General features: G+C 35.7%; 1 protein-coding gene across 6 annotated transcripts in view; it reads left to right on the top strand.

Moving 5' to 3' along the window:
• ebf2 (EBF transcription factor 2) overlaps nucleotides 1-24,284 on the top strand; it is a 33,609-nt gene that overhangs the window by 6,261 nt on the left and 3,064 nt on the right. For 4 of the 6 annotated variants that reach the window (XM_051895658.1, XM_051895662.1, XM_051895661.1 and 1 more), the window contains exons 6-12: nucleotides 488-556; nucleotides 16,872-16,953; nucleotides 18,539-18,680; nucleotides 20,340-20,470; nucleotides 20,594-20,720; nucleotides 22,172-22,260; nucleotides 22,376-22,441. In XM_051895658.1, the coding sequence (XP_051751618.1) occupies nucleotides 488-556; nucleotides 16,872-16,953; nucleotides 18,539-18,680; nucleotides 20,340-20,470; nucleotides 20,594-20,720; nucleotides 22,172-22,260; nucleotides 22,376-22,441 (706 nt within the window). Of the gene's footprint in view, nucleotides 1-487; nucleotides 557-16,871; nucleotides 16,954-18,538; nucleotides 18,681-20,335; nucleotides 20,471-20,593; nucleotides 20,721-22,171; nucleotides 22,261-22,375; nucleotides 22,442-24,284 lie in introns of all 6 variants that reach the window. The other 2 variants (XM_051895659.1, XM_051895660.1) reach the window with 2 other exon arrangements.

Here is a 24,284-nt window from a genome sequence, read left to right as displayed (position 1 = left end):
AGGGGGAGTCAGAATTGGCTCTGCCCCCATTGTGTAGCCAGCAGATGCCCGAGTGGGCGCTCACAGCTGGTTAATAACAGAGCTGATGGGGAAGGGGGTGCAGAGGGCAGGCGACACAGCTGGGGAGTGACTCTGTCTGATGGGGGGGACTGTGGGGTGGGGGAAAGGAGAAAGCATATAGGCAGATGGCCAGGGGTGGGGGGCACTTTTGTTATGCTGGTGGCGTGGTGCATGAGGTGGGGGGATTGTGTGTGGGAGGGGGGGGACGTGCCCTGCACAGACAGGAGGTCCACCGACGGTGTGTGTGTGTGTGTGTGTGTTGTCTGCTCTGTGTTTGTGTGTGTGTATGCTTTAGAAGCAGGGATTGAGCTTGATCATTCACAATCAATGTGACAGATTGCCGGCCTGCCTTTTTCTGAGTCTTAATTGTGGTGGTCTTATGGAGCAAGTTTTAATAATTCATTATGTTCTCTTCTTCCATACAAAGTCGCTGCTGTGAGAAAAAAAGCTGCGGTAATCGCAATGAGACACCGTCCGACCCTGTCATCATTGACAGGTAAGTCCAGTTACAAAACTTTTCTAGTTTCCTGCACACGAGTTTGAGTGATTTATATGTTCACACTATCCTGTTTTTGTGCAAGCTGTGTGATTAAAGGGAAGGAAAACCTGAGAAATAATACTTTTGAAGAAACTCAAGGGAGTTTGGCGTGTGAGTCCTAAGAGTAGCATACTAAAACTAGGGCCAAACTGACCAATAAAGTTTGGTTTATATGTAAAGAATGCAAGTAATTTTTGATTTAATAGCTAGTGATTTGGGGTTTGAGAATGAACACACCTGTCCTTCTTTATTCTTTGCCTCATTGCAGAGAAAGGATCAATACTTATTTTGGTAACACTTTAGTTTAGGGTCCAAATCTCACATATTAACTAGTTGCTTATTAGCATGCATATTACTAGGTTATTGGCTGTTCATTAGTACTTATAAAGCACATATTAATGCCTTATTCTGCATGACCATATTCTACATCCCTCAGTCCTACCCAATCTCTAAACTTAACAACTACCTTACTAACTATTAATAAGCAGTAATTAGGAGTTTATTGAAGCAAAGGTCATAGTTATTAGGTAGTTAATAGTGAGAATTGGATCCTTAACTAAAGCATGACCCTTATTTTCTACTCACTACATAAATACAATGCTTAAAAGGTTAGTTCACCCAAAAATGAAATTTCTGTCATTAATTACGCACCATAATGTCGTTCCACACCCGTAAGACCTTAGTTCATCTTCGGAACACAAATTAAGGTATTTTTGATAAAATCCGATGGCTCAGTGAGGCCTGCATTGCCAGCAAGACAATTAACACTTTCAATGCCCAGAAAGCTACTAAAGACATATTTAAAACAGTGCATGTGACTACAGTGGTTCAACCTTAATGTTATGAAGCGACAAGAATACTTTTTGTGCACCAAAAAAACAATATAACGACTTTATTCAGCAATATCTAGTGATGGGCGATTTCAAAACACTGCTTCATGAAGCTTCGAAGCTTTACGAATCTTTTGTTTTGAATCAGTGGTTTGGAGCGTGTGTCAAACTGCCAAAGTCAAGTGATTTCAGTAAATGAGGCTTCATTACGTCATAAGTGCTTTGAAACGTTTTGAAATTTCAATGGTTCATGTGACTTTGGCAGTTTGACACACGCTCTGAACCACTGATTCAAAACAAAAGATTCGTAAACCTTATGAAGCAGTGTTTTGAAATCGCTCATCACTATATTGTTGAATAAAGTCATTATTTTGTTTTTTTGGCACACAAAAAGTATTCTTGTCTCTTCATAACATTAAGGTTGAACCACTGTAGTCACATGAACTGTTTTAAATATGTCTTTAGTAGCTTTCTGGGCATCTGAAAGTGTTAATTATCTTGCTGTCAATGGAGGCCTCACTGAGCCATCAGATTTTATCAAAAATATCTTAATTTGTGTTCTGAAGATGAACGAAGGTCTTACGAGTGTGTAATTAATGACAGAAATTTCATTTTTGGGTGAACTAACCCTTTAAATGCTAGTTATTTTGCTCTCTTATGCATACTAAATCACTCTTTGTCCCACAGTTTGTTCACCCCAAGCTATCTTTCAAAGATATGGGTAATATAGTTTCAGATATCCCTCTATCCCTCTCTCTCCCCCCACTGTTCAAGCTAACAGTGTTTATAAAGCGTCTCTGAGGATCTGCTCGGACTTTCTCAAGTCAAGAGTGGAAAAAAAATTGATGGTTGTCTCTTGGATTTTCCCAGAATTCCTTAGCACAACATCTGTTTTTATAGTTTTCTCTGTGATTCTTCTCTCCTCTCTCTCGCTCTGTCCTATCTGTTCCTTCTATCACTTTAATACACCAAAACAAAGTCAGACTTACCCAGAGTTTTAATAAAATGAAGGGTTTAGACAGCCAAGTTTGGCACTGACAGATGTTTTTTTTTTTTTTTTTTTTTTGCTTTTGCTGAAGCTTATATATTGCCTCATTAAGATACTTCTCAGATTTGGCAACAGTAAACAAACTGGTTGGCTTTTTTGCTTTTTTATGTATTGTGTACCATTTTTTAAATCATGAATATGTAAAAAATGCCTGTTGTGGATATAAGATGTGCAACATCATTGATAGATTCATACAGTATGTTCTTTTTATTGGCTACATGATACCATTTGTTGTTTGAAAGACAACTTTTTAAAAACAACAAATGAGAGTTTAATATATTTATTAGGAGATATCCAAGTATTTTAAGATACTAGATTTTTCTAGTTTTAATAACCTTCACCCTCTCATTTTCTATGCCACCTACAACCTTTCCCCCTAATATTGATATAATTAGTCAGCCTCATCAGGACACCTCCCCAGTGCATGTGGGAATTGGGATCCCAAAGCACCTACACCCCCCTCCTTTTTTAATCTGTGTCCGTTTTGTTTGGACCTGCTGCTCAGTCTGTCTGTCTCTCCACCCCCTTTCTTCCTCCACAACTAATCCAGTTATTAGCAGAAGGGAAGAGAATAGCTCTCAGCTGATGCTGAAGGAGGCTTTTGTCACATTATGATCCCCACATCTTCCTTTGGCTCTTCTTGCTGCCAGAGATTATGGCCTAGCTTTTACCTGTCCATATGTTATTTTAAACATGATTGCACTTTAAAACCTTCATTAGTTTGTGTTGTAGTTTGTTTATATGATTGTATCTCTTATCATGTGCTTGTGCATATTGATTGAAAGACCAACTTAGTCAATCCAACAATCCATGACGGATCAATACCACCCATGTGCTCTGGCCACATACTTTAATCTTGTGGATGAAAGCTACTGTTTTAAAAGTGTCTCATAGGGATAATATGTTCATGAACATTTTGGTTGGCATATGTTGACAACGAGCCGTGTGTGTGTACCGCTGATCTATACTTGATTTACATATTCGTTCCTAGAAAGAGGTAACTCTGACAAAACCAATCAGGGACATCTGGTGCTATCATCATCATTTATAAAAACAATATATAAATTAAGTACATTTTTTATTGTAAAAAGGGATTAGTTAAAGGGTTAGTTCACCCAAAAATGAAAATTCTGTCATTAATTACTCACCCTCATGTCGTTCCACACCCGTAAGACCTTCTTTCATCTTCAGAACACAAATTAAGATATTTTTGATCAAATCCGATGGTTCAGTGTAGGCTTCATTGACAGCAAGATAATTAACACTTTCAAACGCTCAGAAAGCTACTAAAGACATATTTAAAACAGTTCATGTGACTACAGTGGTTAAAAAATAATGTTATGAAGCGATGAGAATACTTTTTGTGCTCTAAAAAAACAAAATAACGACTTTATTCAACAATATCTAGTGATGGGCGATTTCAAAACACTGCTTCATGAAGCTTCGAAGCTTTACTAATTTTTTGTTTCGAATCAGTGGTTCGGAGCGTGTATCAAACTGCCAAAGTCACGTGATTTCAGCAAACGAGGCTTCGTTATGTCATAAGTGTCAATTTATTATCAGTTGTTTTTAGTGTTATGCAAAACATGCCTAAATCGGGTTAGGAAAAGTTTGGCAAAGTAGAAGCACTAATTATGTATGGCTTCATAGGTAAAGAAAGGTTTCTGAAAGTCCTGGTATATATATCTTTATATAACCTTTGTAGTAAATGTACAGCTGTATGGAGTAACAGCTTGAGACTCAGCAGGTCAGTACCACACAGGTTCAATAAATGGATGCATACGACTAGTGGGGGTTGAAAAAGAACTATTGAAAAGAAGGACAGGGTTGAATAGGGATCAATCCCATGGTGGGCTTTGTGTGTTTTCAATCTATATAGGTTAAAACAAACAAAATAATCAATATGGTATAATCTTATCAATAGAGTAAGGCTACCAAAAGAACAATGCTGATGGATTGGTATGCTTGTGTATTTGTTTGTCTTTTATCGTAACTATCAAATCTGTTTCCAAATGTTGTCTTGGTGATTGCTGAAAACGTTGCTAATAAATGAGTAGTTTGTAATATCTACACAGAATTTGGTTGTGGTAATAAATACAGGTCCTCCTACTAATGTTTAGACTAATGTTACCTTTGAGTGAATGAAATCCTGATTTCAGGATTTATAAATTAAAAAATGCCAGAAAGCAACAACAATAGCAACAAACTTTGGACCACTGGTTATTGTATTCTCAAATTTAGCCATTTGAGGACGTGCACTCGAAAACAAGCATCGACAAACTTGGGGCTGTTGTTTTAAAGACTGGTCTGACATAGCATTTTATTCGCATCCTTAGTTCTATCTGCAGTGAGTGCTCTGGAAAAAAAAAAAAATCACAGTGGTACCATCTGTCCCCTCTCACTTTGCTAATCAAACCCAGGGGAGTGCAAAACTATTGGATCAATAGAGAGAAAGACAATTAACTGATCCTGAAGGAAAATGTTCAGCAACATCACCAACTAAGAGTGAGAACTACAAGACAAGTGAAGAGAAGGCAGAACAAAAAATAACCGCAGTTCTTGGCTAATTTGTATGAATTCGTACGACCTCACTCATACAAATTCATATGATTTGTCTAAACCCCAGTGACGGGTAGGTTTAGGGGTGGGGTTAGGGGTAGGTAATTCGTACGAATTTGGCAACTTGTAAAATACGTACGATTTAGCAAAAAACGTTCTAATTCGTACAAGTGAGGTCATACAAATTCGTACGAATTAGCCACCTCGTAAAATACTTACGAATTGCCATGAGATCGGGTTGCCATATACAGTGCCTTATTCAAGTCCCTTCATTTTTTCACTTTTTGTTATATTGCAAACTTATGTTAAAATACTCTAAATTATTTGTTTTTGTGAGTCCTTTTTTAATTATATTTTAAAACAACTATACACTAAGCCCAAGATCTGCCCAGGATCATGAAATGACGAAGTTATTACAATCAAAAAGATAAAAACAACAGATAAAACAAATACCCATAACCAAAATAAAATACAGAGGGGTACAAAGTACAACTTAAAGGGTTAAAGGGTTAAAATGAAAATTCTGTCATTAATTACTCACCCTCATGTCGTTCCAAATCTGTAAGACCTTTGTTCATCTTCGGAACACAAATTATTTTTGATGAAACTCCAAAGCAATTACCACTTTCAAGGTCCAGAAAGGTAATAAATACATCGTTAAAATAGTCCACGTGACTACAGCGGTTCAACCTTAATGTTATGAAGTGACGAGAATAATTTTTGTGTGCAAAAAACAAACAAAAATAATGACTTTATTGACCAATTTCTTCTCTTCCATGTCAGTCTCCTACACTGTTCATGCAGTAAACACAGTGCAGCACTTCCATGTTCTCCGTCAGAACGCCGGCTGGAGTCACATGGACTATTTTAACGATGTCTTTACTACCTTAACGTTGCAGTCTATGGGGGGTCAGAAAGCTTTCGAATTTCATCAAAAATATCTTAATTTGTGTTCCGAAGATGAACGAAGGTCTTAACGGTGTGGAACAACATCAGGGTGAGTAATTAATGACAGAAATATCATTTTTGGGTGAACTAACTCTTTAAAATCTCAATAGATCAGATCATAAGGTCTAACCAAAATGCTTTAAATAACTTTCAAAAACTTGTTTGCATCCCTGGATCATCTTTGAAGTTTGAGGTTTCTGCACTTTGATTGGAGTCCATCTGCTTTACATTCAATTGATCGGGCATGATTTGGAAAGGTGATTCCTGTCACCGCTGTGAGGAACAGTGCTGCCTATGGTGCTAAAATATGATGTCCATGACTAATCCATAGCAAATGTGTACACATGCAGACAGAAGTGTGGGGAGAGCGAGGGCAGGGAGGGAAATGGGAGGAAGGAGGAGTAGAGACTGACAGGGCTCACAGCAGGCCTGCTGGGAAGCTGTCAATGGCCCTATCAACTCTGACCCGAGTCCTGACAGATTCATCACACACATATTCATAGACATAGGAGTCGACATTATCTGATCTCTCATAAATGCACATCTATGATATGAGATCAGTACTGTAGGCTAATTCAGGGCATCTGTCCTGATGAATATATCCTTAATCCTGCTGTATACACAAAAAGGAGGAACTTATTACTGTGGAGAAAGTGGGATTATGTTGCGGCATATGGAATTAGCCAAGGAGGATGAGATCTTCTGGATCTCCTCCAGATTACTGGCAAGCAGACACACACACAAACAAACAGAGGGGCCAGGCTAGCACCAGGGGGCATCATTAACTCATTAGTGAAATTTAAGACAGTCAAGCACCAGTGCCTACACACACACACACACACACACGCATACACACAACCCCAAACATGACAGCATATCAATTTAACCATCAGACGGAGGGTTAATTTCAGCAAACTGGCATTTCTAAAATGTCTCAATATGACTTGGTTGCTAATTAAGCATTTTCTCTAATATCTGTGGGGCAAAAATACAGTGCCTTACAAAAGTATGCTTTTTTTCAGGCACTTATTTTTCTTTGTATTTTTTTTCTTCTTGCAAGCTGCATGCTTCTCCTTTCAGTTTTTTTTTCTCAAAACTCACATCAAGCTGTTCTGTTTGAGACATTCAGTAACGTGAGTGCTGGCATCCTCCATTCTACCCCCTCCCACACACACACACACACACACACACACACACACACACACACACACACACACACACACACTCCCAATTTGGAAACAGATGTTGTTTGTCAGATCCCATCATTACTGGCTAATTAAGCAGACATCTTTTCCTTCTCTTCTCCTATCTGCCACTCTTGTATTCATGCAGATTATCCTGCCTTTGTTTCCCTACAAAGATGAAGGCTTGTGCAGAAATGTCTTTTTTTCTTTGCTTATTTGTTTCTGCATTGGTTAAATAAATCTGCGCTTAAATAAACATACTCAGGGAAGCACTGAACATTAAATATAAACAAACATCATTATCATCTTTACCATCACACACACATATATATATATATATATATATTGGACCTGAGTTAACATGAACTAACATTGAACAGTTGCATTTAATAACTAAAGGTAACTAATGGGACCTAAATGTAAAGAGTTTCAGTCTATCTATCTATCTATATATATATATATGCAAGAGTCTGCTTATATTGGCAGACTTGACAGATAAAATATATAATAGGTATGTTGAGATCTGTAATAATGATTTCTGGGACTTCGTATGGATCAAATCTAGTGATCAACATTTTTTTCTTGGTATCTCTCTTCATGTGTTTTTGTATTCACTGCCATTTTACGTTGCCTCAATAATGGTCATAAAATATGGTGGATGACCGAAAAAGTCACGTGACTGAAACAGATGAATGTCTACTGTGTTTACAAAGTGCTTTACAGAAACCATATATAAGAAAAGAAACTAACTGTAAAATAAGGAATAAGGAGGACAACAAGTGAGGAGAAAATGCTCAGAAAAGTGCTAAGAAAGTGAGTCAACTAAGTAGCTGGTAAGTAGAGAGTTACTACAGATTAGGACCATAATGACTAAAAAAACAAAAAAACTGTTATAATGTTAAATAAATAAAAATATTTTGCAGTTTCTTAGTCACTTAACAAATAAGCAAATCTGTGACATGACTACATACTCTGATATATAAAAAGTCAGACTTCCTTGCTGCAGTTGAAGCAAAAAACATGCTTTTTGGAATATTCTCAGGATATGATGGGAAAGTGTGGATCCACAGGATTTGCACATCTTACGTCCATCCCAGCTGGAGTGCATGCTATCATTAAAGCAAAAGAGATGGCAAATATGAAATTCGTTTGAATTTTTTCATCTTCAAACCAAACTTGGGTCTTCGGCCAACAAAGAAAGTGGACAAGCTCAAAATGTTTTAGGCCCAGTTTCCACCTGGTAATAAAATGCATTTTGGTCGATCGGATCACAAGCGGACAATGCTAAATACAGGTGTAAACAGGTCTAAAACATTTTGAGCTTGTCCACTTTCGACCACTTCCAGAGGTAGTCGAAAACGCATTCAACCGGATTGATTTCGTAGTGTAAACGCTCATGTGGTCGAATGTGTTCGAAATGACACAAAAGACGCCTACTCTTCGCCTACTGACCTAATGCGTAAACATTATGGAAAGCACATTAAGTAAACATTATGAAAAGAGTAGGTCTGGACGATAAAACGGTATCGATATTTATCGACGGTACGTCTTATTCGATAACGATAGAAAAAATGTTCCATATAACTCTCGATATTGTTTCACTTAAATGCATTAAAATGTAAACAGACATGAAGTTCGGTTGCATGAACAACTCTCAAGCTCGCTCCGTCCCTGGATCACAAACAGACGCGCTACGAGTGACACGCAAACAAGTTGCTGTGGAGTTCAGATGCGCAATCAGCACGTGAGATCAGAACACACAAACACATGAAAACGAGTGCTGTACCTGCCGGTGACGAGGAGATTGTGAATAAAAAAGGACATATCAGCAGTTTCATGGTTTCCTTACAGTTGATCTACTTCAAAGTTCGTCTTGAGAAAGCAGTTGTCATGTCGGTATTAAAGGGTTAGTTCACCCAAAAATTAAAATTCTGTCATTTATTACTCACCCTCATGCCATTCCAGACCCGTAAGACCTTCATTAATCTTCAGAACGCAAATTGAGATATTTTTGTTGAAATCCGATGGCTCCGTAAGGCCTACATAGCCAGCAATGACATTTCCTCTCTCAAGATCCATAAAGGTACTAAAAACATATTTAAATCAGTTTATGTGAGTACAGTGGTTCAATATTAATATTATAAAGCAACGAGAATATTTTTGGTGCGCCAAAAAAAAAAAAAAAGAAAAAAAAAAAGGGAATTATTTAGTGATGGCCGATTTCAAAACACTGCTTCAGGAAGATTCAAAGCATTATGAATCAGCGTGTTGAATCAGCGGTTCGGAGCGCCAAAGTCACGTGATTTCAGCAGTTTGGCGGTTTGACACGCGATCCGAATCATGATTCGACACGCTGATTCATAACGCTCCGAATCTTCCTGAAACAGTGTTTTGAAATCGGCCATCACTAAATAAGTCGTTATTTTGTTTTTTGTTTTTTTGGCGCACGAAAAATATTCTCGTCGCTTTATAATATTAATATTGAACCACTGTACTCACATGAACTGATTTAAATATGTTTTTAGTAACTTTATGGATCTTGAGAGAGGAAATGTCATTGCTCCAAATGTAGGCCTCACGGAGCCATCGGATTTAAACAAAAATATCTCAATTTGTGTTCCGAAGATCAGCGAAGGTCTTACGGGTGTAAAACGGCACGAGGGTGAGTAATAAATGACAGAATTTTCATTTTTGGGTGAACTAACCCTTTAACAGCTGCACAAACAGTGTTTTCAACCACACAGTATCTTTATTTCTGTGTTACAAATATTCAAATTATCACAGAAGTACTGAGATAAAAGTTTATAGTTCAGATATAAATACTAATGTATATATTATCGATCAAAATAGAGCAAATCAGCTTTTGAAAGAAACTTGAACGCGCTGAAAATGACGCATTTATCGATTACATTGTTTTACCACCAGGTGGCGACAAGTGACTGTTAAAAAATGTATTTGACGTTGAATCTTCATTCAACAGATTCTTCAAATACACTGATTCATCCAGTAATGAAACAAGAGTCACTGAATCATACATTCAAACAGATTTTTTTAAAATAATTAATTCAAATATATTTAAAATTTTAAAAAAGACTGCAGCAATTAATATTTTGTCAGAACTTCTAGTAAATTACGTTATTTAGTTTAGTTGACATTCAGAATTGTGATCTCGGATTGAAACAAAAAAAAAAATTCTCAATTTATCCAGAATTGTGCAGCTCTATGTTTCTTTAACACTTATTTATTTAATCTTCATATAAAATATAAGAAAGATTTGTTTACATTTTATTTAGCTTTGTTTTAAAAATTATTTGTTGTTTGCCTTAATTAGAAATGCATTGGTTAAATTCAAACATTTTTTTCTACTACATTTTTTTCAATAATTATCAATACCGATCAATATGAAACATTATATCGTGAATTTTTTTTTAGCTGTATCGCCCAGCCCTACAAAAGAGATGGTTTAAAACACCAGGTGTAAATGGGAATGTGTCTCCCTCATCTACTTGTGATCCGATCGACCAAAACGCATCTTAATACCAGGTGGAAACAGAGCCTGAGTTGACATGTAACTGCAAAGTTACTTATAGTTAGTAGAATGTCTAAAGTGGACTAATAAATCTCTATATTTAGAGCAGTTGGTAACTGTCTGAAAAGAAAAAAAAAAGAAAATAAAAAATATATATATAAAAAAATAAAGTTTTTGCCTCAGAAAAGGCAAGAGTCCTGAAACAAGGTGTTGGTTGGTTGCTTTTATTTTCCTTAGTTGTGGGAGCAAGTGTGAAAGGTCTTGGTGTGGTATGTGGTGATGGAGGTATTGATTTTTAGAGCCTGTATGTGTGCCCTGTTAGTGGGGTCAGAGGTTGGGAACGTGCCCTGTTAACCCTGCGACCAGTCTGGCCCCAAAGTCTGCCAAGGGATTCTGGGAGCCCAGAGTATTTATGACCGGCTCTAGCTAACCTCTGCTACCCAAAACCCCTCAGAGGCTTCCCCCACAATCCTCACCTACAACACGATTCAACACGAGATTTTACTGGGATTTTTGTTTTTGTTGTTTTAGTAGCTTATTTGCCGATGATGAATCTAATATGTAGAATATCAGTACGTCGATCTGATTCTTCATCTCTAATGAACAGTTGGTTCAAATCTTAAATGATGTTGTCTTGATTCGGGTTGAATGTAATGTTGTTGTGATGTAAAACTGAATCTCTGTACTCACACACATGTGGTATACAGTCGTTGATGTATGGCTGCCGAAACTTTTCAGCATGTCAGTGTTTCGATGCTGCACATCTGGTTTCCTAATTTTCCTTCCCCCACTCCCTCTATGTCATGACACTGTTTTGTTTTTCTAAGACGAAATGGGAGGGAGGTGAGATGGACAAGGGGAAATACTGATGAGTGATGGTTGCATATCAACAGTCTCTTTCTCATCCTTTGTTTCTGTCTGTGGTAATGGGTATTACTTGCCATTCAAATTATAAATATTTCAAATATACTCTAAAGTGTAATAATACCAACTTACAACCATCAAGATAACAGCTTATTCTTTGAGTTAATCCACATCTTATAAAGAAATCGCAGGATGATTCATGTTTCACATTTAGTTAACATTTGGAAATACTTATACTTATGCTTTAATGTTACTTCATCTACATTTTAGAATTAGTAAAATAATAGTAACTTCCACCAATTAAGTATAAAATTACTGTACTTATAGGTGACCAAAAATGTTAAACCAATCAAAACTATCCAATATTTTAGCTTCGTCTGGACATTAACTCATTAACTCATTAACTTGGCTGCTTTTTCTTTATTCTCTGATCTAATGTAATAATTTGAAACATTAAATATTCTTCTGATTAATAATAAAAAATTATTAGGTTTGGTTTTGTAAAAAAAATCATACTAAAAGTTTGGGATCATTAAGATAATTTAATGTTTTTGAATAAAGTTTCTTCTGCTCACCAAGGCTGCATTTATTTGATCAAAAATCCAGTAAATACAGTAATATTGTGAAATATTATTACCATAACTGTTTTCTATTTGAATGTATTTTAAAATGTAATTTATTCTTGTAATGCAAAGCTGAGTTTTTAGCATCATTACTCCAGTTTTCATTGTCACATGATTTTTCGGAAAATTTTCAAATATGCTGATTTGGTGCTCGAGAAAACAGTTTTTGCAGCTTAATATTTTTTTGGAAACTGTGATATGCTACTATTGCAAAGTTTAGGGTATGAAATGAATACTTTTATCCGGCAAGGATATGATTAAATTGATCAAAAGTGACGTTAATGACTTTAATAATGTTACAAAAGATTTCTATTTCAAATAAATGCTGTTCTTTTGAACTTTATATTCATCAAAGTATCCTTAAAAAAACACAGTTTCCACACAAATATGAATCAGCACAACTGCTTTCAACACTGATAATAAACAGAAATGTTTCATAATCAGTAAATAACGATATGATTTCTGAAGGATCATGTGACACTGAAGACTGGAGTGAAGATGCTGAAAATTCAGCTTTGCATCCCAGGAATAAATTACATTTTACAATATATTCACATTGAAAACAGTTATTTTAAATTATTTTAAACTGTAACTATATATTTGCCCAGTATACATTTTTTTATATATGGAACAATTTTATAAAAAACTACTTATGACAATGAATAAGAGTTAATGTTGAAATATTGAAGTATTATTTTGAATCATATCAGTCCCAAATATATAAATCATTGGCCCACTGTGAAGACCTTACTCCAGTAAATCAAAATATCACAGCAGTGCAAAACTTGCATTGTTATTAATAAACTTTTCCTTATGACACAACAGAGATGGAGGGGTGCTGTGCTGAAGTTGCAAGGTTTTCCAGGAGTCCTAATTAATTATGCAAGATGGGTCTAATTATGATGCAGTGAATGGATACATGGCAGAAGGTGCAAGGCAGCGAGGCTTAGAGATTTGCATGCTAAGTGGGTGGGGGAGTGACTAATGCATGTTAATGTGAGCTTGGCCGATGTGCTTTCATTTGCCTGCTTGCAGCTGTGCTCTATGATATCATGAAGGACTAACAAGTTTATTATAGTTAAAGTGAAAAGAATGGTACGCGGAGCTTGGGTCGGGCATTAAACAGCACGCAAGAGTGTGTTGTAAGATACGATAAGAAAGAGGGACAGGGTTGGCACAGATAGTGGTTCAGATGCAGCGTTTATGGGGTGTCCTTTCATAAAAAGTCCAGATCAAATGGTAAAACTTTAGGCAACTAGTTGGTCAGTAATTTCAACTGTATCCACGTTTTTTGGGGTACATGCAGCAAAATTGCTGGAGCCCTATTTTTTGTAGTCTGATATTCCTTATAAAACAGTTATAAATGAGTGATCATATAGTTGCGCCCAAGTTCTTCCCGTATAGAGACCAGCCTGGTCAAATCGATAGAATGAAATTTTACATGCATGCAAGAGGCAAAAGAGTACTTAAGGGAAAAGATGGGTTCTGTGTCAAATTATTTTCCAGTCAGCAACAATAGCAAATTAAGAGAATAAATCTGCTTCATGATGACTGTGAAATATGTTTCTTTGTATTTTGAAGGTCTTAATAAGTTTAAATATAGGAATGAAGTGCAATTAGTAATTTACACCTCTGGACAAATGTTCATCTCACAGATAACAAATTTGTCATTTAGACCCATGATGTCTTTGTTTTGGATTTTGGCTTTTTGGGAGATTTAACCCTCATTTTTTGGTCATTTTTACACGGAGAGGATATTCTTTTTCCCAAAAATGCAAGTTAATGTTATCGCATTGGACTAAAACTGAATGACTTAGCTCATAACAACTTCCCAAAACATTTACTGATCATTTTTGTTATTCTTTTTTTTTTAGGGTCAAAAATGACCAGCCTACAAAAAATAGCCCATAAATCTCTGTTATGCTACGTTATTACCAAATATTAGACAAATCTTTTTTTCAACTTGTTTTCTTTCAATGAGCACAGGTTTTGTATTTCTTTTGGGATCTGATTGATCATACATTCTAAAAATGCTGGGTTAAAAACGGTTGAAAATGGACAAACCCAGCGATTGGGTTGTTTTAACCCAGCGATCGGGTTAAATGTTTTCCCAACCTGCTGGGTAGTTTTATTTAACCCAACTGGCCCTCTTCGGTCATTTTTGACTGAAAAATTTTATATTTTGAAATGTTAAAAATCGTAGCTTCATCAGAATGAGATAACACTTGGTGACTTTTGTCGCATTAGCAATTGAACACACAAAAAAATCAAGGACATGATTCAGACATGTTAAAGGGTCGTAAAAAAAATAGTCACACTTACCTTCTTTGCGGTCAAAAATGACTGACATAGGAAATGAATGGGAAATACGAACAACTCAGAGAATCTTTTGTTGGTACAAACTACAAATCAGACACTGTGCAGAACAAAAGTGTACAGCAATGAAGGGGTGACAATCTAAAATGTAAAAAGTGCAAAATAGACACACCCAACCCCCCACCCCCCTCCCCACACACACATATATATGAACTAGCATGACTATAACACAGAGCAAGTTTATGCAAATGTGTAAAATAATATCAATAATTCAGCCACAAAGCACTAAAAAAATTAACAGCAAGAAAGAGGTTACACACAAAAACATTGAGAGTACAAAACAGAAACACCCACTCAAACACACACTCACACACTTTCACAGACACACACACACACACACACACACACACACACACACACACACAACACACCATTATACACACACAAATGAACCGGTTTGGCTGTAACAATATGGTAAAATTGAGCCAAAACTCAAATAAGAGGTTGAAATCAGATCAGACCCAGATTTATTAAGCTGTAATAAAACATACCTGTTCATTTTTGTTATATTTTTATTGACTTTTGATGTTATTTGTGACAAAATGCCCTCCTCTGTGTTCAGGTTTGACTATAGTAAAATTAATGCAAAAACCGACACTTCAAATCAACATTTAAAAAAAAAAAAAAACCTTGACAAAAAGTAGTCTTTGAGAATGTCTAAGTATAAATCCAAATGCAAAACTTAATAAAAATAAGTATTTGTGTCTAAAAACCACTAGAGAATTTATAAGCCACTTTATATAGAGCTCTATAGGAATCTAGTGGTTACAACATGGCATTGCAGTTTTTCTTTTTTTACTCCCACCAAATGGCACTAATCTACCCTAAAAAAAATTGATTTTAAATGCCTTGTCTCTATTTTAACATGGAATACTGCTTTAATTGAAAAATAATTTAAAAATATATTAGAAAAAAATTGTGTATTATTTTCAATGGGGAAAAATAGCTAATAAAAAATGTATAAATATTGCATAGTATCATAGAATACCCTCAAAATTTTATATAATAATCAAAAAATATTATTGAACAAAAACATATTACATTGGTTTTCCTGAAAAATAAAAAAGGCTTTTAAAGGCTTTAGTCACTTTTGACCGTAAAGAAGGCAAGTGTGACTCCTAAACGAAGAGGGCCAGAGGGCTGGCTTAAATTGAACCCAAAATAGGTTGGAAATTATAAATTAGACACATAATCACTAGAGGCAACAATAATAATCAAAAGGTAAACATTTATTAATAAGCAATTTAATAAATGTTTATTGTTTAATTATTATTCATTAAACTTATTAATAAATGTTCATTTATTAAACATATTTATAAATGTTAATTTCCGAAATATTTTGGGTTCATTTTAAGCAAGCAATACAGTCATTTTTAAACAATAGTTAAATAAAACTACCCAGCAGGTTGGGTAAACATTTAACCCAATCACTGTGTCAAAACAACCCAGTTGCTGGGTTTGTCCATTTTCAACCAAACTTGGGTTGTTTTTAACCCAGCATTTTTACAGTCTATTGATTTGAGCTGATGCACCCCATAAAAAGTTCACTCAAGCTTATTCACCTAAAAAAACAAAAACAAACCTAAAGGTGCGTCAGCCCAGATCAGTGAGGCCTATACGATCAATAAGTTCCAAAAAGAAGTATAAAACCTGTATTTTTCTGTATTTCTAACCCTAGAATACAAACCCTAACTATTCTTCTTCTGTCAACTGTACAAAAACGAACAGTTCACAGAGTGTGGGATGGTAGAGTGGAGAATTAGTTTTGATTAAGGACTTTATGCTCACTTTACATTGCAGTACAAAATATGTATCATAGAAAATGTATCACAGGCCCAACAATATCCAAAATGATTAAGTATTTGATTTCTAAATGTCTCTTGAATTTATCTGGGTACTTGGCAGTCAATAATTTAGCACACAAAACATGAACCATGTTTATCCTAACTGCAAATGAATGTTCAATGTAGTTTGTTTCATAGTTTATTATTGTTTTGTTTTGTTTTTTTGACAATCAGGCCATGTCAAGCAGTTCATGTTGGCATCTGCATATTTTGGCTGCTTCTACTGGTCGTACATACTTTGAACTGAAAGTATTTATGACTGTTGTCAACAACAAAACATATGGGAAGAGTTTTCTCCTCTCTTTTAAAAGTGGATACACCTATTTTTTATTTATTTAATTATAAGAAAGCTACTAGAAGTAGGCCATTATTGCTAAACAACTCATTTCTGGGATTGAAGTCTCTCCCTCTCCATCTACAGTAAAAGTCTAGCTTGTTTACAACCTGGTTTCCTTTTGTTTCCCACAGATTTTTCTTGAAGTTTTTCCTAAAGTGCAATCAAAATTGTCTGAAAACAGCAGGGAACCCCCGAGACATGAGGAGATTTCAGGTATGGATCATTTATATGTGAAAAAAATATTTACAAAATGCAGAAATGTTTTGCTGTCTTTAAGGCAGAACAGCCACAGTGAATTTATACCTTTTTGCCAAGTTTATTCTTTTCTCTACACTACGAAAAATCATATTCTTAATCTTTGTTTTATTTCCAGTAAAAATATTCAAACATCCTTAAAGCAAGATATATACATTACAAGATGCAGTATTAGGATTTGACAGAGATTGTATGTTGAATTTAAGATTTAACTCAACACAAGCAAAAAAAAAAAAAAAAAGCAATTGACAAAAGTCTGCAAATCGAAGAACACATTCTTTAAAAATTGTATGCAATTTCCTTCTCAGGTACATTTATCATGTTTTAAGGATATTTCTACTGGAACATATATAAGACAAATTTACTGATTTAAGAATAGGTTTTGTTTGCAGTGTAATGGTGGATAAACTGAGATTGTGAGTTTAATATCTCATGAGAAAAATCAGGAAAGTAGCAGAAGCAGGGATCATCAGGAAATCAGGCGAGGTGCTTCAGGAAGTTGTCAAGATTTGAGTGATGGGCTCCAGATGGGGCAGGTCAGGCTCTGTGACCCAGGAAGTGCTCACTGGGGACCCTCCTGCTTCACTTCCTCCCACTTGTCTTTCACTACTGGAGCTGCTATCTGACATTTCATCCCTCACTCTTCATTTCCCTGCTGTCCTTCCTTATTAATTTTTGTGCATTTGTTTTACCCTTTTTTTTTTCTTTTTTTTTTTTGGAGTGAGAAATTTTTTTGAAGCAGCATCCCTCATGTCTATTCCTCTTATGTGTCATCATGTTGTTTTCTCATCTTCAACACTACAATCTTTTTTGCACTGGGGCTGCATGATATATCAACATTAACTTCAGCCCTAAAAGGATTTTGACCTTTAAAAAAGTCTTTAGAATAAAAATGATTTTTATTTTCTATACAGATGCGCTTCCACTCACAGAACAATTCCTTCTTTCCAAATATAGCTTTTCAAGTCATCTGGTGAACATTTCTGTATCTAAACCACATAAGTATTTGGTTTGAAACCCAATTAACATTGGATTTTTGGCTCAGTTTGAATGGCTGCGAGCACATAGGATTCACTCCATAATTTATAAGTAAGACTGAGGTTTGAATACTGTTGTCTAGAGATAAGCAAGAGAACAGAGACAGAAACAAATCTAAAGGAAAAATTGAAAAAAGCAGTAAAAATGTAGATTATAGGGAGAAGATTACAGGAGAACTTAGAAAAGGAAGAGAAGGAAAAGAACAAATAATTTCAACAATAAAGAGAGGGATATTCTGTAATTATCACATTTTTTTCTTACACTCTTTGGCTGTTATTTGTGTTGTGCTCTTTATGACAAAATGATTCGACAAGTGCTAAAACTATGGATTTTAAATCAGCAGCAGTAGCAGTTTCTAAAGATAACATTGCAAGGATATTATTGATCATATTTTGAGATAAATCACATTTTTTTTTAATTGGCATGAAGGTTTTTTATGAACTACATAATCTCCTCAATCAAACTGTTTTTGTTATCAATATCTCTTTCTTTGCATCCCAAACAGGTGGTTCTGTCCACCACAGTCAGTGTGGATGGTCCTGTACTAGCCATTTCTGATAACATGTTTGTGCATAACAACTCCAAACACGGACGTCGCTCTCGCAGAATGGATTCAAACGAGACGGTGGAGACTAGCATGGAATACGGTGAGATTTAGAAGAAATGCCATTGAAAAAAGCATGGGGAGGAAGATTTTAAAGGGTTAGTTCAACCAAAAATTAAAATTCTGTCATTAATTACTCACCCTCATGTCGTTCCACACCCATAAGACTTTTGTTCATCTTCGGAACACAAACTAAGATCTTTTTAATGAAAAGCTTTACAGAAAGCTCTCAGATTTCATTAAAAAGATCTTAATTTGTGTTCTGAAGATGAACGAAGGTCTTACGGGTGTGGAACGACATAAGGGTGAGTAATTAATGACAGAATTTTCATTTTTTTTTGGGTGAACTAACCCTTTAACCATAAAGTCAGAAAGGGAGCTCTAAATATGCTACTTATATACTGTTGCAAGACAGAGTATCTACAGTTGCAAGAAAAAGTATGTGAACCACTTGCAAAATCTGTGAAAATGTTAATAATTTTAACAAAATAAGGGAGATAATACAAAATGCATGTTATTTTTTATTTAGTACTGTCCTGAGTAAGATATTTTACATAAAAGATGTTTACATATAATCCACAAGACGTATGTGAACCATTGATTCTTAATACTGTGTGTGGTTACCTGGATGATCTACGACTGTTTTTTTGTTTTGTGATGGTTGTTCATGAGTCTCTTGTTTGTTCTGAGCAGTTAAACTGAGCTCTGTTCTTCAGAAAAAATCTCCAGGTCCCAAAAATTCTTCAGTTTTCCAGCATTTTTTGCATATTTGAGCCCTTTACAACAGTGACTGAATGATTTTGAGATCCGTCTTTTCACACTGAGGACAACTGAGGGACTCAAACACAACTATTAAAAAAGGTTCAAACATTCACTGATGCTCCAGAAAAAAACATGATGCATTAATAGACAGGGGGTGAAAACATTTGGAATTTGAAGATCAAGGTAAATTGTATTTAATTTGTCTTCCGGGAAACATTCAAGTATCTTCTGTTGCTTCTGAAGGGCAGTAATAAATGAAAAAAAAATGATATTCAAGTGAAACAAGAAAAATTTGGACCTCTTCATCCTGTTCAAAAGTTTTCACCCCCCGGCTCTTAATGCATCGTATTTCCTTCTGAAGCATCAGTGAATGTTTGAACCTTTTTTAATAGTTGTGTTTGAGTCCCTCAGTTGTCCTCCATGTGAAAAGATGGATCTCAAAATCATTCAGTCACTGTTGTAAAGGGCTCAAATATGCAAAAGATGGTGGAAAACTGAAGAATTTTTGGGACCTGGAGATTTTATCTGAAGAACAGAGCTCAGTTTAACTGCTCAGAACAAACAAGAGACTCATGAACAACCATCACAAAACAAAAAAACAGTCGTGTATCATCCAGGTAACCACACACAATATTAAGAATCAAGGGTTCACAAACTTTTGAACTGGGTCATTTTAATAAATACAGCTATTTTTTTGTCTTATGGATTATATGTAAACATCTTTATGTAAAATATCTTACTCAGGACAGTACTAAATAAAAAATAACATGCATTTTGTATGATCTCTCTTATTTTGTTAAAATTTTGCACATTTTCACAGATTCTGCAAGTGGTTCACATACTTTTTCTTGCAACTGTATATGGTCAATTAGGACGTTTATTAGACCTGGCGTAATAATCTTGCGTCTTTAATGCCCTTTTCATTCTCTCTCCACTGCAGCTACTCCCTGTATCAAAGCCATCAGCCCTAGTGAAGGCTGGACTACAGGCGGGGCGATGGTCATTGTGATTGGGGAAAACTTCTTTGACGGTCTGCAAGTGGTGTTCGGGAGCATGCTAGTGTGGAGCGAGGTATATAGATGTATAGTGAAGCAAACTTTGACGTCTAATGAGGAAAGCTTTTGTAATATTTTGACTCAAGGATTGAGTACCAAAAATCTGTAACAACCTTTTTTTCTGTCATTATTCATGCAGTTAATCACTCCTCATGCAATCCGAGTTCAGACTCCTCCTCGACACATTCCAGGGGTTGTAGAAGTTACGCTGTCTTACAAATCCAAGCAGTTCTGTAAAGGAGCTCCAGGGCGCTTCATTTATACAGGTAAATACATACCCAGACATCCACACTCATGCAGAATTGCAAATTTAAAGACAAGTGTATGTTAAACCAGTGGTTCCCAACCTTGTTCCTGGAGTCCCTATCGCTGCACATTTTGCATGACTCCTTTGTCTGATGCACCCATTTCAGGTCTTGGAGTCTCTACTAATGAGCTGATGATCTGAATCAGGTGTGCTTGATAAGGGAGACATACAAGTGCTGCGTCCCAATTCATCTACTTATACAAAGATTAAAAAGTAGTTACTGTTTTTGTGAAGAAAGTACATACTTTCAAGAAGATATTTTGAAGAACGTTGGTAACCAAAAAGTTGCTGGTCCCCATTGACTTCCATAGTATGGGGGAAAAAATACTATGGAAGGCAATGGGGACCAGAGAACATTTGGTTCTTCTTCTTTTGTGTTCAACAAAACAAAAAAAAAACTCATATAGGTTTAGAAAAACTTGAGGGTGAGTAAATGATGACAGAATTTTCTTTTTTGGATGAACTATCCCTTTAACCGTCGTTCTTGTACATCTGCCATATTTGTAGTTTTTTAACACTTTTTATTTGTGTTTGTAGTTCTAATCGAATCCTCGTCTAACGTGCAATGCGTTGTGGGCAATATTAGCCATTATAGTGCGCACAGATCTGCACTTTGGATTCTAACTGGAAAAAGTAGACCATCCAGGGTTTCTTTGGAATACTCATTTCAACATACTACAATTTGAGACACACTAATATGATAGTATGTGAATTGTGAAGCAGCAAAAATGTGCAGTGTTTGGAAGTCAAGGACAGGGTTGGGAACCACTGTGTTAAACTACTTTCTACATTTGAAGTGCAAAGATAACCATAAGTCATTTGTAGGTTGACTTCCCCAAGAGCGGAAGCACTGTGGATCTTTGTAACTTTCAGAAAAACAATACATTGCCAGATTTATATGAGTGACCCAACATGTCATCTTCTGGCTTATCCAATAAAAGTTTTGTGTAAAACTGCCTGTTTGGCTGGACAATGGAATATGGTAGTATGGGAGTTGGAGTGTTTAGGAAACCTGTTTGGAAACAATCGTGGTAACACTGTCCACAATCTCAAGTAACTTTGCAACTACATAGCAGTTATTAGAGTATTAGAAGACTGTTAGGTTAGGGTTAGTATAAGTTGACATGTAGTTGCAAAGTTAGTAGAATGTCTAAAGTGGACCATCGAAATAAAGTGTAACTACAATCGTTTGCAATTCTAAATGGTGCCACTAATGAAGAAGAAATTACAAACTTCACCTTTAACAATTTTTGACTTATAATATCACTTAGGACTAGAGTGGTTATGGGTTCATACATAAATACCTTACCTGATTCCTTTTTATTATCTACATACTATGGGATTTATTCAGATATGTGGAGGGTGTTTTAATGTAAATAATGGATTCTCACTAAGTATGATTATCTCTAGCGCTGAATGAGCCGACTATTGACTACGGCTTCCAGAGACTTCAAAAGCTGATCCCTCGACATCCTGGTGACCCCGACAAATTGGCAAAGGTTGGTAAATACTGGTGTACCCATATAACCATTAACACTTATTAAGTACACGCAAAACAGACCCACAGATATCATATTTATCTTCTCTCTCTGGTACTGATCTTCTGTATTTTAGGAAATGTTACTTAAAAGAGCTGCAGATGTTGTTGAATCACTCTACGGAAATACCACCAGCAATCAGGTAACCACTGAATTGCAGTAAATATATGTGGTAGATACATGGGAAGCAAATATTGAGTGTTGAACACATACATTGGGGTCCAAATGCCTGCGATCACTAGTGAACATGCTTCTATTTTGTTTCAAATTACATTATCAGCGTAACAATTTGGGTAAAAATGGAACTGAAAATTTTCAGAAATCCATCTATATTATGTCAAGATCCATATTATCCAGCAAAAATGAAATTTCTGTCATTAATTACTCACCCTCATGTCGTTCCACACCCGTAAGACCTTCGTTCATCTTCAGAACACAGATTAAGATATTTTTGATGAAATCCGAGGGTTTCTGAACCACACAGGCAGCAACGGTATTGTACCTTTTGAGGTCCAGAAAGGCAGTAAAGACATCATTAAAATAGTCAGCATGACTGCAGTGGTTCAACATTAATGTTACGAAGCGACGAGAATATTTTTGCGCGCAAAAACAAAACAAAAATAACGACTTTTTTCAACAATTTGAACCGGCGGCGTTCGGACGTAAACACGGAAGGCCTGCCCTGCGTTTACTACATCAACTGCGTATGACAACAGTTCAAATTGTTAAAGTGCTTTCAGTCCATACAATCCAACATTCCATTCCATCTGTCTTTATTGATAAACATAAAATCACAAAACATTATTTTGTATCGTAATCCTGGTTCAGGCCTTTTGGGGTCAGTGTTTGCAAAATTTAAATATAGTGAGTCTCCATCAATGATGCGAATATGGAAGCTTGTTTCCGCCACTGAATACAAAATAGAAAAGGTAATTGCGACTTTTTAATGCAATTGCAAGTTTATATCCCTCAATTTTGACTTTATTACTCTCAATTGCAAGTTTATATCTCACAATTCTGACTTTATTACTCTCAATTGCAAGGTTATATCTCACAGTTCTGAGAAAAAAAGTCAAAATTGCGAGAGCTAAACTCGCAATTGTGAGGAAAAAAGTCAGAATTGCGAGAGAAATAGTCGCAATTATGTTTTAATTTGTTTTATTCCGTGGCAGAAACAAGCTTTCATATGCAAACTTCATCAAATATGAGACGAGTTTAAATTCTGCTGTAAAGCAGCTGTATAATAGTGTCATTATTCAGCTCAATTCAGTTCAATAACTGTAAAGTCCATTCATTATGAAACAAGTTTAATTCAGCTATAAGATAAGTCTGCTGAAGACAAGTAAGAGATGTGTATGTTCCCTCCTCTAACTTGATCAATTCCTATATACCTTACTGAATACAGAATAATATACTTCCGTAAAGTGTTCAGTGTTGTTCCTGATATCAAATGCAGCTCCTGCTGAGCAATCCTTGTTTTTAAAGATCTTTATGCCAACATAGACAAGGTTTTAATTAATAAATCAAATTTTTTGTGTTTGATTAACCTGATGAAGACCCTTTTGGGGTCAGTAAATTGGAACTATTGGCAGTGTACCAGTGTTTTTGTTTGTTTATTTGTCCTTTATTTATATAGCACTTTATACAATACAGATTCAATGATGCTAACTGTTTATTTTGGCAGCAGCTCTAAAAGAAAATGGTGTCGTTGTTCATCTGAAGTCAGTTCAGTGTTGATTCAGTTCCATTGTAAAGATCATCAATTATTAAATTAGTTCATTTAATCTATAAATTAGTTCTGCAGAAAACATGATGCCATCGTCCAGCTCAGTTCAGTTCTCATCCAGTGCAGTCAAATCAATAATACTGTTGAATATTAGATCTCAGATGTTGGACCACACTGTATGTGATGAGTGGCTGTAAGCTGAATTGATTTGTCTGTCTCCTGTTCATATTGAGAGAAATGTAATTGCTTAACACAAGTG

The sequence above is a fragment of the Ctenopharyngodon idella genome, chromosome 5 (assembly GCF_019924925.1).
Source record: "Ctenopharyngodon idella isolate HZGC_01 chromosome 5, HZGC01, whole genome shotgun sequence".
Taxonomy (NCBI): Eukaryota; Metazoa; Chordata; class Actinopteri; order Cypriniformes; family Xenocyprididae; genus Ctenopharyngodon; species Ctenopharyngodon idella.
The sequence above is the reverse complement of the archived record's forward strand: the minus strand, read 5'-3'. Positions and strand labels throughout refer to the sequence as shown.